Here is a 13,241-nt window from a genome sequence, read left to right as displayed (position 1 = left end):
GTCCTGTTATGAAAGTGATACATAATCATTGCATAAATTTGATAAGTGCAGAAAAGCATATAGGAAAGATGTTATTTTTCTAATAAAATAAAATGCTTTAAATATTGCATATTTAACCAAATATGAATATATGTATATATATATATATGTATATATCACATGTAGGCTTAAAATTATTTCTAGATATTGTTATATGTTCTGTTTTTTAAGATAAATTCTAAAAATTATGAACATTCTGTCATGGTGATTTATAGCATAGTTGAGTTACACAGTATTTTATATATACTTTGTCATTTAATTAATTGTAGTTCTTCTGAAACATGACCAGAGAAATGATTAACATGGTTTTATATTATAAATTTCTTCAAAAAGGAGTTAAGTAAGAATATAATTTTTTTGACAGTAAAAAGATCCTTGGTATGATTTCACCTTGAACTTATTAAAGATATACACAGTGTTTGAAATGAAGCAAAAAGCTGTAAAGTATTTTTTACAAGTCCATATAAAAATTAGAAAAATTGGGATCCAAACAAGTTGAGACATTAGAGAATAGGAACACTGTCCAGAAGGGTTTCTTCTGTGACATTTAATGAAAGAAGGTAGGTCCAGGGAAGTGTAATAATAGTGTGTAACAATGAAGGAAGTACCTCAGCTCTGTTTGGGAAGCTTCTTAGTGAGGAAGAATGCTAGAAACACCAATAACAAATAGTAGAACAAGCATTGCTAATGACATGGAAACCAGTAGAAGGAAACATAAGGGAAAGGTGCAAATTATCCAAGGAAGAAGCTGCATTAATCAAGGTCTTCCAGTTATTAGTAATTCTTGTGATCTTTGAAGATGTATAAGAGCATAAGAACTGCTAAAAGATTCTGGGTCTGATTTTGAAGCAGCTACAACATTTTGGAACAGAAATGAGAAGGATAATGTATGACTAACTTAAAGAAGACCAGTTAAAAATATGAAATGAATTTTAAAAAGTAGACTAACTTTAAATTTCTCTTATATAGCTAGTATAACGTGTACCCTTGGAACCTTGGAATGTTTGGACCTTTTTTTTTTTTTTTTTTTTTTTTTTTGGTAAAATACTCTTGAATGTAAGGTAGGTAAGGGAACTAAATATAAAGAATTCCAAGGTTATATGTAAGGTCTGTTGGACACCACTGTGTGGCTTTAGTGTTGTGTATGAGAATGTCCTGAGGGTGGTTGTTAATAAACGACACAGAACAACAATATAGTATGGCTGCTATCATTCCCCCATACCCTTCCCTCCCCGCCATTCTCAGTTATTAAGGATTTTTATAATAACTACTTTCAGATATTTGGAAAATTGTAATTTGGTAAAGAATTAAACTTGGTTTGAGTCAGACTTACTTGAGGCTAGCAGCATGAACCCTGAAATTGAACTTTGTGCCTTATTTCAGACCTCAGACTTAATTGATTCTGATTTTAGACAACAGTGGATAAAGTAATTAGATTATTAGATAATCCTGAAATTTCAGCTAGAGTTCACAGATGTTATTAAGATATACCAGGGTATGATTTTGTTAATTAGCTTGTTTTTTTTTTTTTTTTTTTTTTTTTTTTTTTTTTTTTTTTTTTTTTTTTACTTATTTTTATCAGTATGATACAAGCTATAGTTGTCTAGGAAGAAGAACCTCATTGAGGAATTGCCTCCCTTAGACTGGCCAGTAGGCAAGTCTATGAGGGCATTTTTTTGATTAGTGATTGATGTGGGAGGACCCAGCGCACTGTGGGCAGCATGGGTTGCATAGAGCAGGCAAGCTGAATAAGCCACAGGGAGCCAGGCAGTAAGCAGCATTCCTTCCTGGTTCTGTTTTGGTTCTTGTCTCCCAAGTCTTTTTGCCTTGAGTTCCTGCTCTGACTTCCTTAGTGATTAACTGTGATCAGAAGGTATAAGCCAAATAAATTCTTCTCTCCTTGCTTTGATTGTGGTGTTTTATCACAGCAATAGAAACCTAACTAAGACAGAAATATTTCAAATTAAGTAATAATTACTACTGTTGTGTACTTGTGCCAGGTCTCTCTGCTGCATATGGTCACCGTCTATAAATGAAGACCAGTCACACTATAGATATTATATGGTCACCGTCTATAAATGAAGACCAGTCACACTATAGATATTATGTGGTCACTGTGGTCACTGTCTATAAATGAAGACCAGTCACACTATAGATATTGTGTGATCACACTGTAGATATTATATGGTCACCGTCTATAAATAAAGCCCAGTCACACTACAGATACTATATGGTCACCGTTTATAAATGAAGACCAGTCACACTATAGATATTATATGGTTGCCATCTATAAATAAAGACTAGTCACACTATAGATATTATGTGATCACACTATAGATATTATGTGGTCACCGTCTATAAAGGAATACCAGTCACACTGTAGATATTGTCACTATAGATATTATGTGGTCACCATCTATAAGTGAATACCAGTCACACTGTAGATATTATATGGTCACAGTATAGATATTATGTGGTCACCATCTATAAATGAAGACCAGTCACACACTGTAGATATTATGTGGTCACACTATAGATATTATGTGGTCACCGTCTATAAGTGAATACAGGTCACACTGGAGATATTATGTGGTCACAGTCTATAAATGAATACCAGTCACACTGTAGCTATTATAGTTTTTTGTGGTAACAGTTTTCTGATATGAATGCTGCTGTGTCAGTGGCTTCTGAAATTTTGTTGTCTTAGTTCTACTCCTCTCTCCTTCCTTAGGAACCTGCACATTGCATGAATACTGATTTTGTTTGATTTTCTTTTTATTTACTTATCTTTTTCTCTTTTGGGGATATTACAGATATTTTCTTTCAATTATGCTGTAAACTTTTAAAAATTGTTGTGACTGTTTTTTTGTGATGGTTTGAATGAGAATCACCCCCATACTCTCATATATTTAAGTGCTTGGTCTGCAGTTGGTGGGACTGTTTGGGAAAGATTAGAAAGTATGGCCTCATTGGAGGAGGTGTGTCACTGGGTGGGCTTTGAGATTTCAAAAGCCCATGCCATTCCCAGTTAGTCTCTCTCTCTCTCTTTATGTCTGTCTGTCTGTCTGTCTGTCTGTCTGTCTGTCTGTCTCTCTCTCTCTCTCTCTCTCTCTCTCTCTCTGGTGCTTATGGATCAGTTTTAAGCTATCAACTACTGCTTCAGCACCATGAATGCATGCTGGCTGACATGTTCTTCCACCATGATGGTCACAGATTCTAACCCTTTGAAACCCTGAGCTCCAATTAAATGCTTTCTATCATAAGCTGCCTTGTTTGTAGTGTTGGTCATGACAATAGAAAAGTTACTAAGACAGTTCTGAATATGTAGGAGTTCATTATTATTCTTTAATGTGTGATTTCCACCCCCCTCCCCCACTGCCATATCAGGATACAGAACTGTGACATCGTCCTAGAAAAACTGCTCAGCTCGATCCTTGTCAAGCCATGAGTTGTTTCTCCATCATGGCCATTTTGAAGCCATTAACTAAGTACAGTCAAATAGTACATAAGCTTTTCTTTTCTTCGTACAACATAATGCCCTTGAGATTCATTCACAAAATTAGTTTTATGAGTAGTTTATTCTATAGTGTAGCTGTACCCTGGCATATTATCTCTTCAGGAAATAACATGGTTTGGGTCATAAAGTTCAAAGCAGTGTTCAGAGTTGGACTTTTAACATGATACATTACTTTTGTATAACAGTTCTGTTGTAGGAATTTATAGTTTCAGTGTACAAAACTAAGCCCGTTTGAAATTAAGTAATAAATTAGTATTACATAAAGAAATAAGTAGCATCAGTTAAAGTTGTAAAAATTTTAAATGCAAGTAGGTATTTGGATTGACTTTTTATGTAAAGTGGGTTTATTTATAGAGCAAGAGGTGATAGAAGTTACTGGTCCCTTATTGATAAAAAATTGTGGTCTGGAAGGATTCATGATTGAGGAATCTGATGTGGGTGTCTGCCATAGCTTTGTTGAATAGTGTTGGTCTGTGAGCTCTGTAGGTGGTGGTCAGTTGGTATAGTAGCTGTTTTTAATCTGATTGTTGAGATAAATACTTTTGGCTGAGACCATAAACTATACAGCTGTGTGTAAGAGTCTGTATAGGCTGATGGGGAAAACTTTAGTGTGAGCCAGTGAGAAAACTATGGAAAGAAATGTAGTGGGTACCTGTTCCACCTCAGGCCAGCCTCGAACTCGTGATCCCCCTGCCTCTGCCTCCTTCAGCAAATCATACCTACATGTACCATCAGGAAAAGACTATTGGAAGAAAAGCTCGATTGAAATTACCTATGTTTGATGAATGTAGCTCAGTAGTCGGTTCCTGGGATGGTAGTCTCAGCCAGGTTGTGTGGCCAGAAAGCCAGTTTTGGTGTACAGTTTGATAAGTTTAGCTATTTTATGCACCCATAAAACCTCAAGTACATGAGTATAATGGCGTATATTTCACATCCAAAAGCTTCCTGAGTGCCCTTTTCTCCTCTCTTTCAACTACTGTCCTGTATGTTCGTGCACCTACCAAGCTATCTTCTGACTACCCATTGTCTGTATTTCCTAGAATTTTACAGATTTGTCTCCCTCTTTCAGTTGACATAGTTATCTTGAGATTTACTCCTGCTGTGAGTTGTATAACTTAGGAAAAATATTCATGTTTTATTGAGTCTTATAGCTGTAGGAACATAGCCACAATAGTTTATTTACCTGCTCATGGACATCTACTAGTTTCTATTTTGAGTGGTTACATATAAAACTTAGAAGAGTATTTGTATATACAGGTTAAGCTTTATAGATACATGTTGCATCTCTTTTGGTGGATAAAATAAAGGATGAAGTATCTGGATTTATGACTAGTATATGTTTTATTTCTCAAACAAGCTATTTTCCAGAATAATTTCTAAAGTGGTTTTATCACACCAGTGATTCCACGGGTATATGTGAGTTGCATTTCATATACATTCCCTTATAAGTACTCGGTATATATTTATTTCGTGTGTAGAGGTCAGAGGACAGCTCACGTTGGCTCTCTCCTGCCACCTTGTGGGATCCTGGGATCAAACTTAGGTTAACAGGTCTGTGTGTGCTGTCACTACCTGCTGAGCCACTTTGCTGGCCCATGGTCATTTGTCTAGCCATCCTGAGATCCGTTGTCAATTATTTACTTCATTCTTATACAAATTTAGCTTTTTATTTTTAAAAGTTTTGTGTTTATGTCTGTGATCTATTTTGAGTTAACTCTTATGTATAATGTGAACTACTGACCAGACCAGAATCATGTTGTTATTTCCAGTTCTAGAAGTCAAGTGTCCATTGCTCATCTGTTCCAGTACCATTTGATAAAATATACTTCCTCCCTTTATTGATTTTGAATGCTGTTGGAATTGTCATATAAATGTACATAGGTCCTTTTCTGGGCCATTGATTTGCTTGTCTGTCATGATGCCAATACTACATTGTGTTCATAACTGTGATTTTTTAAATAAGTCTTGGAGTCAAGTTGCCAGTCTTATAACTCTTTTTTATTAGTCATTTAAGACATTCTAGTCACTTTGCATTCCGTGTGTGCACACAGGATCAGGCCCAGAACCTCATACTTGCTAAACAGGCATGCCACTGAGCTCTACCTCCATGTCCTTCCTTACAAATTTCAGAATAGTTTGTCACATTTTAAATACCTGCCTGGCATAATGGGGCTGGAGCAACAATTCAGTGGTTAAGAACACTGGCTGCTCTTCCAGAGTACCTAAGTTAGGTTCCCAGCACCCACATGGTGGCTCACAAACATCTGTAACTCTAATTCCAAGGGATCCAACCTCCTTTTCTGGCCTCCAGGGGAACCAGGCATGCATATCGTACATAGACATACATGCAGGCAAAGCACCTATACACAAAAATAAAAAACAAAATACTGCTTGATATTTGAATTGGGATTATTTGTATTCATGGGATCAGCATAGAGAGAAATAATACTGTAACAGTGTTAAGTCTTCTGATTCATGAAAGCATGTCGGGTTTTGAATGTTATTATAAATGACTTTCTAAAAATTTCAATTTAAGAATGCTTTTTCTTAGTATATAGGAATAGACTTGATTTTTAAAATAGAGATCTAGTATTTTGCATCTGTGTTAAGCTCATTTGATTGTGATAGCATTTGTAGTAGGATCTACTATAGATGATCATGTGGTCTTGAGGAAAAGGATGGTTTACCACTTTCTACATAAGATAATCAGTTTCTAAAGAGAACATGTCTTTTGACTCACAGTTTCAGAGGTTCAATGCATTCTCCCTGGCCCTGTTGTGTTGGGTCTGTGGCTGCATAGTGTGTTTACAGTGAGAAGCTACTTAACTCATGATGCTAAAGAGCTAAAAAGAGATGAAGGGACCAAGGTTCCAATTCCCCTTCAAGGGCATATCCCCAGTATGCCCTCAGTACTTTCTTAAACTAGCAACCTGCCCCCCAACATACCTCTGTAGTGCACAGGCCAGTGACCCAAGCCTTCAACATGTGGACCCTTGGGAGACAGTGAGATCCAGACTACAGCACTTGAGCAGCACACTGAGACTAGATGCTTTGTTTCTCTTCCTAGGAAGGGTATTTTGAATGTGATCCATGGATACTCTTTATTTGCTTGATGAAGCACTGAGGGTTTGGTTTGGTTTGGTTTGGTTTGGATTTTAGATTTAAGTCTAGAGTAGATTTGGATTTTGCCAAACGTATTTTCTTTATATATTGAATATAACTTTTTTCAATAACTAATAGGACTATTTAATCAGTCCTGGGTTTTTAGATAAATTGCATTTAATTGGTGGTATTATTATGTCTTCACATATTGCTATAACTATCAAAAACACTTAGAATATTTGTTTATAGTTTTCTTGAGACACTCTTTGGTTTTGTTGGAATAATAATGACCTCAAGGATGAGTTGGAAAGTTAGGTCTTTTCAGTTTTAGGGGAGAGTTGCATAGGGTCAGTATTGTTTCTGTTTGAAATGTTCATCAGTGGAGCCATCTGGAACTGGAGGGTTTTTTGTTTTTTGTTTTTTTTTTTTTGAAGGAATGTTTTAAATTACAAATTCAGTTTCTCTAATACATATGGAGCTGTTTAGCATATCTGCATTCTTGAGTGAACTGTGGTAGGTTTGTAATTTTCCCAAGTTGTTGATTTTTTTTAAATGACTATTACTGTTTTTATTATCATCATCTTATTACTAGCTATTCTTTGAATTTCAGTAGATTTGAACACACCATTGCTGACATTAGCCATTTGTGCCTTCCTCCTCAGTCTTTTTCCTAAGTGACTAGGGCAGAGGCTTCTCAGCCTTACTGATCCTCTAAGGTTTTGCTTCCATTGGTTTGATTGTTCTTCTGTGTTCTATTTGTACTGGTTTTCACTTTGCTCTTTGTTCATTTTTTTCTACTTTTCTTTGGATTAAAATTTTCTATTTCTTGAGATATAAACTAGGTCATTTTCTTAGACCTTTCTTTCTACGATAGGGAGTCAGTGTTGAATTTGGCCCCCTAAGTACTACTAGACTATCATGCCATAGGACAGATTTTTGACAAGTTGATGATTTTTAGTTTCTTTGTTTTTGGAATTTTAAAATTTCTTTTCACTCTTTTAAATAAAGATGTTTATATAATTTCTGAATCTTTATTTTCCAAATGTTTTTCAGTTTTAATTTCATTCTGTTGTCAGAAAATACTTTGATGATTAAGTTCTTTTAAGTTTATTGAGATTTGATTTATTGCCTGGAATATGGTTTGTTATTGTAAATGTTTATGTGCACATAAAAAGGATGCTTTTCCTGCTATTCTGTGACATGTTCTATGTCAGGTCAAATCAGTTGCTAGTGTTATTAAAATCACATTAATTGATTTCTGTCTGCTTCCTCTACTAAACATTGCAGTAGGCCTGAGAGTATAGGTCAGAGGTGAAGTGTGCACTTATACATGAGTCTCTGAGTTTAATCCTTATTACTATAATACATAAGTAATCAAGTAAGTAAATATAAAAATAAGGGTGTCAAAATCTCTAGTAATTGTGGAGTTAGCTATTCTCATTTTATCAGTTTTTACTTTGTTTAATTTGAGGCATAGTTTGAGTTGTTATGTGTTATGTGTTCTTAATGAATTTACCCCCTTCCTTGTGAAAGAACTTAGTCTTTGAGCTCTACTTTGCTATTACAATGAGCACTGTTGTCTGGCATTGTGCTGATGCTAGCATAGTGCCTTTCTTCATCCTTTTTTATTTAGTCTCTCAGTACCTTCATATTTAATGTGTGTTTCTTGTAGGCAGGATAGTTAGGTTTGGCTTTTGTATCCATTCAAATAATCTTTTAGGGTGTAGATCATTTGCATTTAAGTGGCTTAGATAATTTATATATGATTAAGTCTGTTATCTTGCTATTATTTTCTGTTTATTCCTTTTTTCCTCCAATCTTCCTGATTTTTTTCTTATCTTTTGAATCAACTGGTATGTAGAGGCCAGAGATTGATGTTGATTATCTTCTTCTACCACTCTCTTCCTTGTTTTTTGAAATAAGATCTCTTCACCGAACCTGAGTGGCCAGAGAGCTTTGAGAACTCCCTGCCTCCCATCCCTGAGGTTGCAGACACATTGCTGTGTTTGCCTTTTACATGGATGCTGGGGATCTAAACTTAGGTCCTCATGCTTACACAGCAAACTACTTTTACCCACTGAGCTAGCATTCTAGCCCCAAATTAAGTGTGTGTGTGTTTTCATTTTATTTCAGTTTTTAACATTTTAACTAAAAGTCTTTGTTGAATGAATGGTTGCTTTAGCATTTCTAGTACATTATCTTTAATTTACCTTCCAGCGATATGCAATTTCTTATGTAGTATAAAGCCTCACAGCAGTGTGCTGTCATCTCTCCATCCCAAGTTTTGTTCTTTTGTACTCATTTGTAGGTTATAAACCTCATGTCATATTGTTATAGTTATTGTTTAAGCTAATCTTTTAGGAAGATTAAAACAGTAAGAAAAATAATCCTTTACCTATGCAGTTACTCTTTTCAGGGCCCCTCATTCCTTGTGTAAGATCCACATTGTTACCTGGCATTATTTTTTTTCTTCTACCAGAATTGTTTCCTTTTGCCTTTTGGATATGTATACGCATGATCAGTTTTCTTTTTTGTCTTAAAATATCAGTATTCTCCTCTTGTTTTTGAAAGATAGTTTTGTTCTAGACCAAGGGGAATTTGTTGTTGCATTGTTCTTTAAAGTGTATGTGCAATTGTCTTAGGATTTCTTTTGCTGTGAATAGACACTGTGACCACAGCAACTCTTATTAGGGTGGCTTATAATTTCAGAGTTTTAGTTCATTATCATCATGGCAGGAAACTTGGTGGCATGCAGGCAGACATGGTGCTAAAGAAGGAACTGTGAGTTCTACATCTTGATCCTCAGGCAGCAACAGGTAGTGAACTGTATGCTGGGCATAGCTTGAGTATATGAGACCTCAAAGCCTGCCCCCACACTTCCTCCAATAAGGCCACACACCTACTCCAACAAAACTACATCTCCTAATGGTGCCACCCCCTTCGAGGGCCATTTTTCAAACCACCATAGCAACTGATTGTTCATATCACATCTGTGGCTTTGTAATTTTCATCAAATTTGGAAGAAGTCCCGACGTTTATTCCATATTTTCTCTTTTCACTTTTCTTCCTTTATGGCTTCCATCCAGGAGGTCACACTTGAATTTGACCCACACCATGCACAAGCGCTTATGTCTTGCCTGTTATGCTCTTGTTTGTGAAGCTGCTTGAACGAGAAGAACTGCAGTCCTGCTACTGTCTTGGCCTTAGGCAGGTACTGGGAATGAGCTACTTTTTTCTTTTTCTCTTTTCAGAGCTGAGGACCGAACCCAGGCAAGCTCTCTACCACTGAGCTAAATCCCCACCCCCACCCCACCCCCACTCCCGCTACTTTCTTTCTTACCTGTCTCAGTTGACACAGTGCACAGTCTTTTAAATGCATCCCAAAGCAGAGCTGTCTCTTTGAACTTGCTTGTCCTTGTCATTTGTTTTGCACATACTGCTTTGTCTTTAGAGTCTTTTCCTGATCTAAAATTATTTAATCAAATAGAAGTGAACATAATTTGTCTTCTGTAACATCAGATTTCTGAAGCTGATTCAGGGTTCATGCTATTTGGCTTATAAAGAAAAAATGGTTATGTGTGACCATTTGCATTTATTTAAAATCTAAGCAGTTTAGAAATGAAGGCAATATTACAGTAGAACACTTAGCAGTGTCTAATTTGTTTTAAACTAAAATGATGTCTTCTAAAAACACCTTTTTAATTAGTCTGCTTGGCTTATTCAGACTGAACATTTAGCCTGTGTTTGCCTTAGCCATAGTTGTGATTGGACAGTCTGAAATTACTAGGTCATATTTAGGAAATTTGCTTTCTTGTAGTTCAAAAGGATTAAAACCTAGCAGTGAGAATAATAGAGGTTTTTGGGGTTCTACCACCCCCATATGTGATCCTTCTATTAATATAGACTCCTTTTTTCTACTTCAGAAGTAAGCCAGAAATTCTGGTATTCCTGTTCCAGTAGTAGAATCTCTTGGTTCTATTTGAAGAAAACGGTTATGTTCTAAGAATATAACTGTTCCCCTCTTTTTCTAGAAGGAACATGAGAGTGGAAAATTTTGTTATTCTTAAGGCTTATGAGAAACATGATTGCAACTGCTAACAGACTGACTTTATTTCCCTAGGAGTAACTAAGTCTGCCTTATTTTCTGTACCTCTAGTCTCTGTTATAGCAGAGTGGTGATTGATTTCCATAGTGAAACAAACCACAAAAATAACAAAAGCAGTATAGTTAATAAGCTAACAAAAAAGGTGACCTTGAGTCACTAAAGGATTTAAATCTGCCTTTGGAATTGTAAGATTACATTTTAACCAGTGTGGTTTTGATAAAAAGAAAGCATTGTAACATGGAGGGAACATCAGAATGAAGCAAGACTCCACTTAACAGTGTTACTACCATCTTGGCATGTGTTAGATGACTAAGCAAACTTGGAAGTTTGAACTTTTCTGTCCTCATCTGTTGTAACTAAACAGCTAGCGTTTAAGAGGTGCATTGTGGCCGGTGCTTTGCTACCCTTTCTGTTTATTATACCTGGCTTACTCCTAACGTAGATAGTAGATAGAATCTTAGAACCTACATCGTACAGGTAGGGGCCTGTTTCCAGAATATTAAATAACTCAAGCTATTGTGTAACTATTAAAGGAGAGTTTGGCTCTAACTCTATTACTGTAAAACCAAAAGTTCCTTCTACCTCTCAGATATGCTATACTATTTTTTAAACTGTGAGCTGTCATATAAACTAGCATGCTACATTTCCAAATTGTCTTGGGTCTGGCTGTGATTACCATTGCCTTTTCTATACTTGCATTGTATTTTCATTGTTAATTTTTATTTTTTGTTTCCATTTTCATTATTAAAATTTTATGTATTTTTCAGGACCTAGTGACTAACTCTAATCTAAAAATTGTTAATTACATTTATCTACCTATTTACTATTTTTGTGGGACTCACACATGGAGGTGAGAGAAAAGTTTGCAGAACATGGTTCCTGGGATCAAACTCCGGTTGTCAGGCTTGGCAGCCATGAGTGCCCTTACCTACTAAACTGTCCTGTTAGCTCCCTAACTTTAGTCTATTGGCAGTGCCTCCTTCTTTTGAGATTCCAAAGCATTTGTCTGTCACTCATTTAGTAGTTAGAAATTTGTGATAACATATTTTACATTCAGAAGTTGGATAACGTGATTTTTTACATTTTTCAATGTGTATTATTAATGTATTATTGCTGCACGGGTAAGCTCTAGAGAGAGCTTCTTTTTATTGGCATTTAAACTGATAAGAACAGACATTAATACTAGATCTGAAATTGTCATTTAACACATCATTGTGCCAGTAGTGTATGTATTTAATAATACTGAAAGGGAATTCTGTTACTAGACTATTTTAACTAAATGGTGATGTTCTCAGTTACTTCTCACAGTAAGACTTAGTCTATGTAACATGTTGTAAAAATTTTTAATTCCCTAACATTCTATAATCAGAAAGTAGTGTATTTTAGAAAAGTACTTTTCAAAAATTAAAATAGTAATAATAATACATTTGAAGAAATTCTAAAAATGAGTTCATCATGTTTTTCTGGAGAATTGTTTGATAAGAAGAGTTATTTTACCCAAACCTCAGTTTTTTATTTTATTTTATTAGTGTTTTAGAACTTGGTCCTTTCTCCATCTAGGATGCCCTTACAAAGAAATACCTGTATACTTCCTGTTACTAAGCATACTTGTAGCAGTCACTTGATGGCATACATGGTAGTGAATGCTTGTAATACAGTACTGGGTGGTAGGAGAGGCTGAGTCTCTGTAGCAAGAGTCAGTTAACCCTTTTGGGTTTTAATTTTCTCATCTATTAAACATTGAATTTTATTATTGTTTTTATAAATACATTACTCTAGAATTTATCAAACCTAAGGGTTCACCTTGGTAAATCAGATTTCAGAATTAAAAAGTAACATTTGATTTATGTACTTAAAATATCAGTCGTATGTTAATCATGTTTTCATATAAAGCATTCTCTCTCTCTCTCTCTCTATCTCTCTCTGTTTTGATTTTGCTTTTATGGTTAATTTTCTTTTCTAATCTATCAGCACTGCCTCACGTGTTGCTAAGGGAGGAGTCGACCACACCAAAATGAGTCTGCATGGTGCTAGTGGGGGACATGAGAGATCAAGAGATAGACGAAGGTCAAGTGACAGATCACGAGATTCATCTCATGAGCGAGCGGAGTCTCAGCTTACTCCTTGTATTCGCAATGTGACTTCACCAACACGACAGCACCATGTCGGTACGTAAGATCATCGTACCCCACCAGTTCTCATCATCAGTCCTTTTTACAATTGTGATGATGTTCATTTGTGCATAACACGTGAGGAAGGTTTATATCTTTGTTAAGATTCAGTTATTTGTATTTTATCTGATTTTGATTCTTAAAAAGACAGTTTATTAAATCAAACATAAAGGTGAATTTTCAGTTTGGGAGCAGTCTTATAAAAGTAACATAAGCCTTTGAAACTTTGATACAGACTTTTAAAAGAAAATTTCAAGTTAATGTATACCTCATTAGATACAGTGGCTTATTATAAAATAGTAGCAAG

At 35.5% G+C, this 13,241-nt stretch overlaps 1 protein-coding gene across 9 annotated transcripts in view; it reads left to right on the top strand.

Annotated features, from left to right (window-relative positions):
- Btbd10 (BTB domain containing 10) overlaps positions 1-13,241 on the top strand; it is a 60,443-nt gene that overhangs the window by 28,240 nt on the left and 18,962 nt on the right. For all 9 annotated transcript variants that reach the window (XM_015997334.3, XM_015997335.3, XM_006978611.4 and 6 more), the window contains one exon: positions 12,735-12,931. In XM_015997334.3, the coding sequence (XP_015852820.1) occupies positions 12,778-12,931 (154 nt within the window). In that variant the 5' untranslated portion in view covers positions 12,735-12,777. The remainder of the gene's footprint in view (positions 1-12,734; positions 12,932-13,241) is intronic.

This window comes from Peromyscus maniculatus, chromosome 1, assembly GCF_049852395.1.
Source record: "Peromyscus maniculatus bairdii isolate BWxNUB_F1_BW_parent chromosome 1, HU_Pman_BW_mat_3.1, whole genome shotgun sequence".
NCBI classification, from domain to species: domain Eukaryota; kingdom Metazoa; phylum Chordata; class Mammalia; order Rodentia; family Cricetidae; genus Peromyscus; species Peromyscus maniculatus.
Note: the sequence above shows the minus strand (reverse complement) of the source record. Positions and strands in the feature narration are given on the sequence as shown.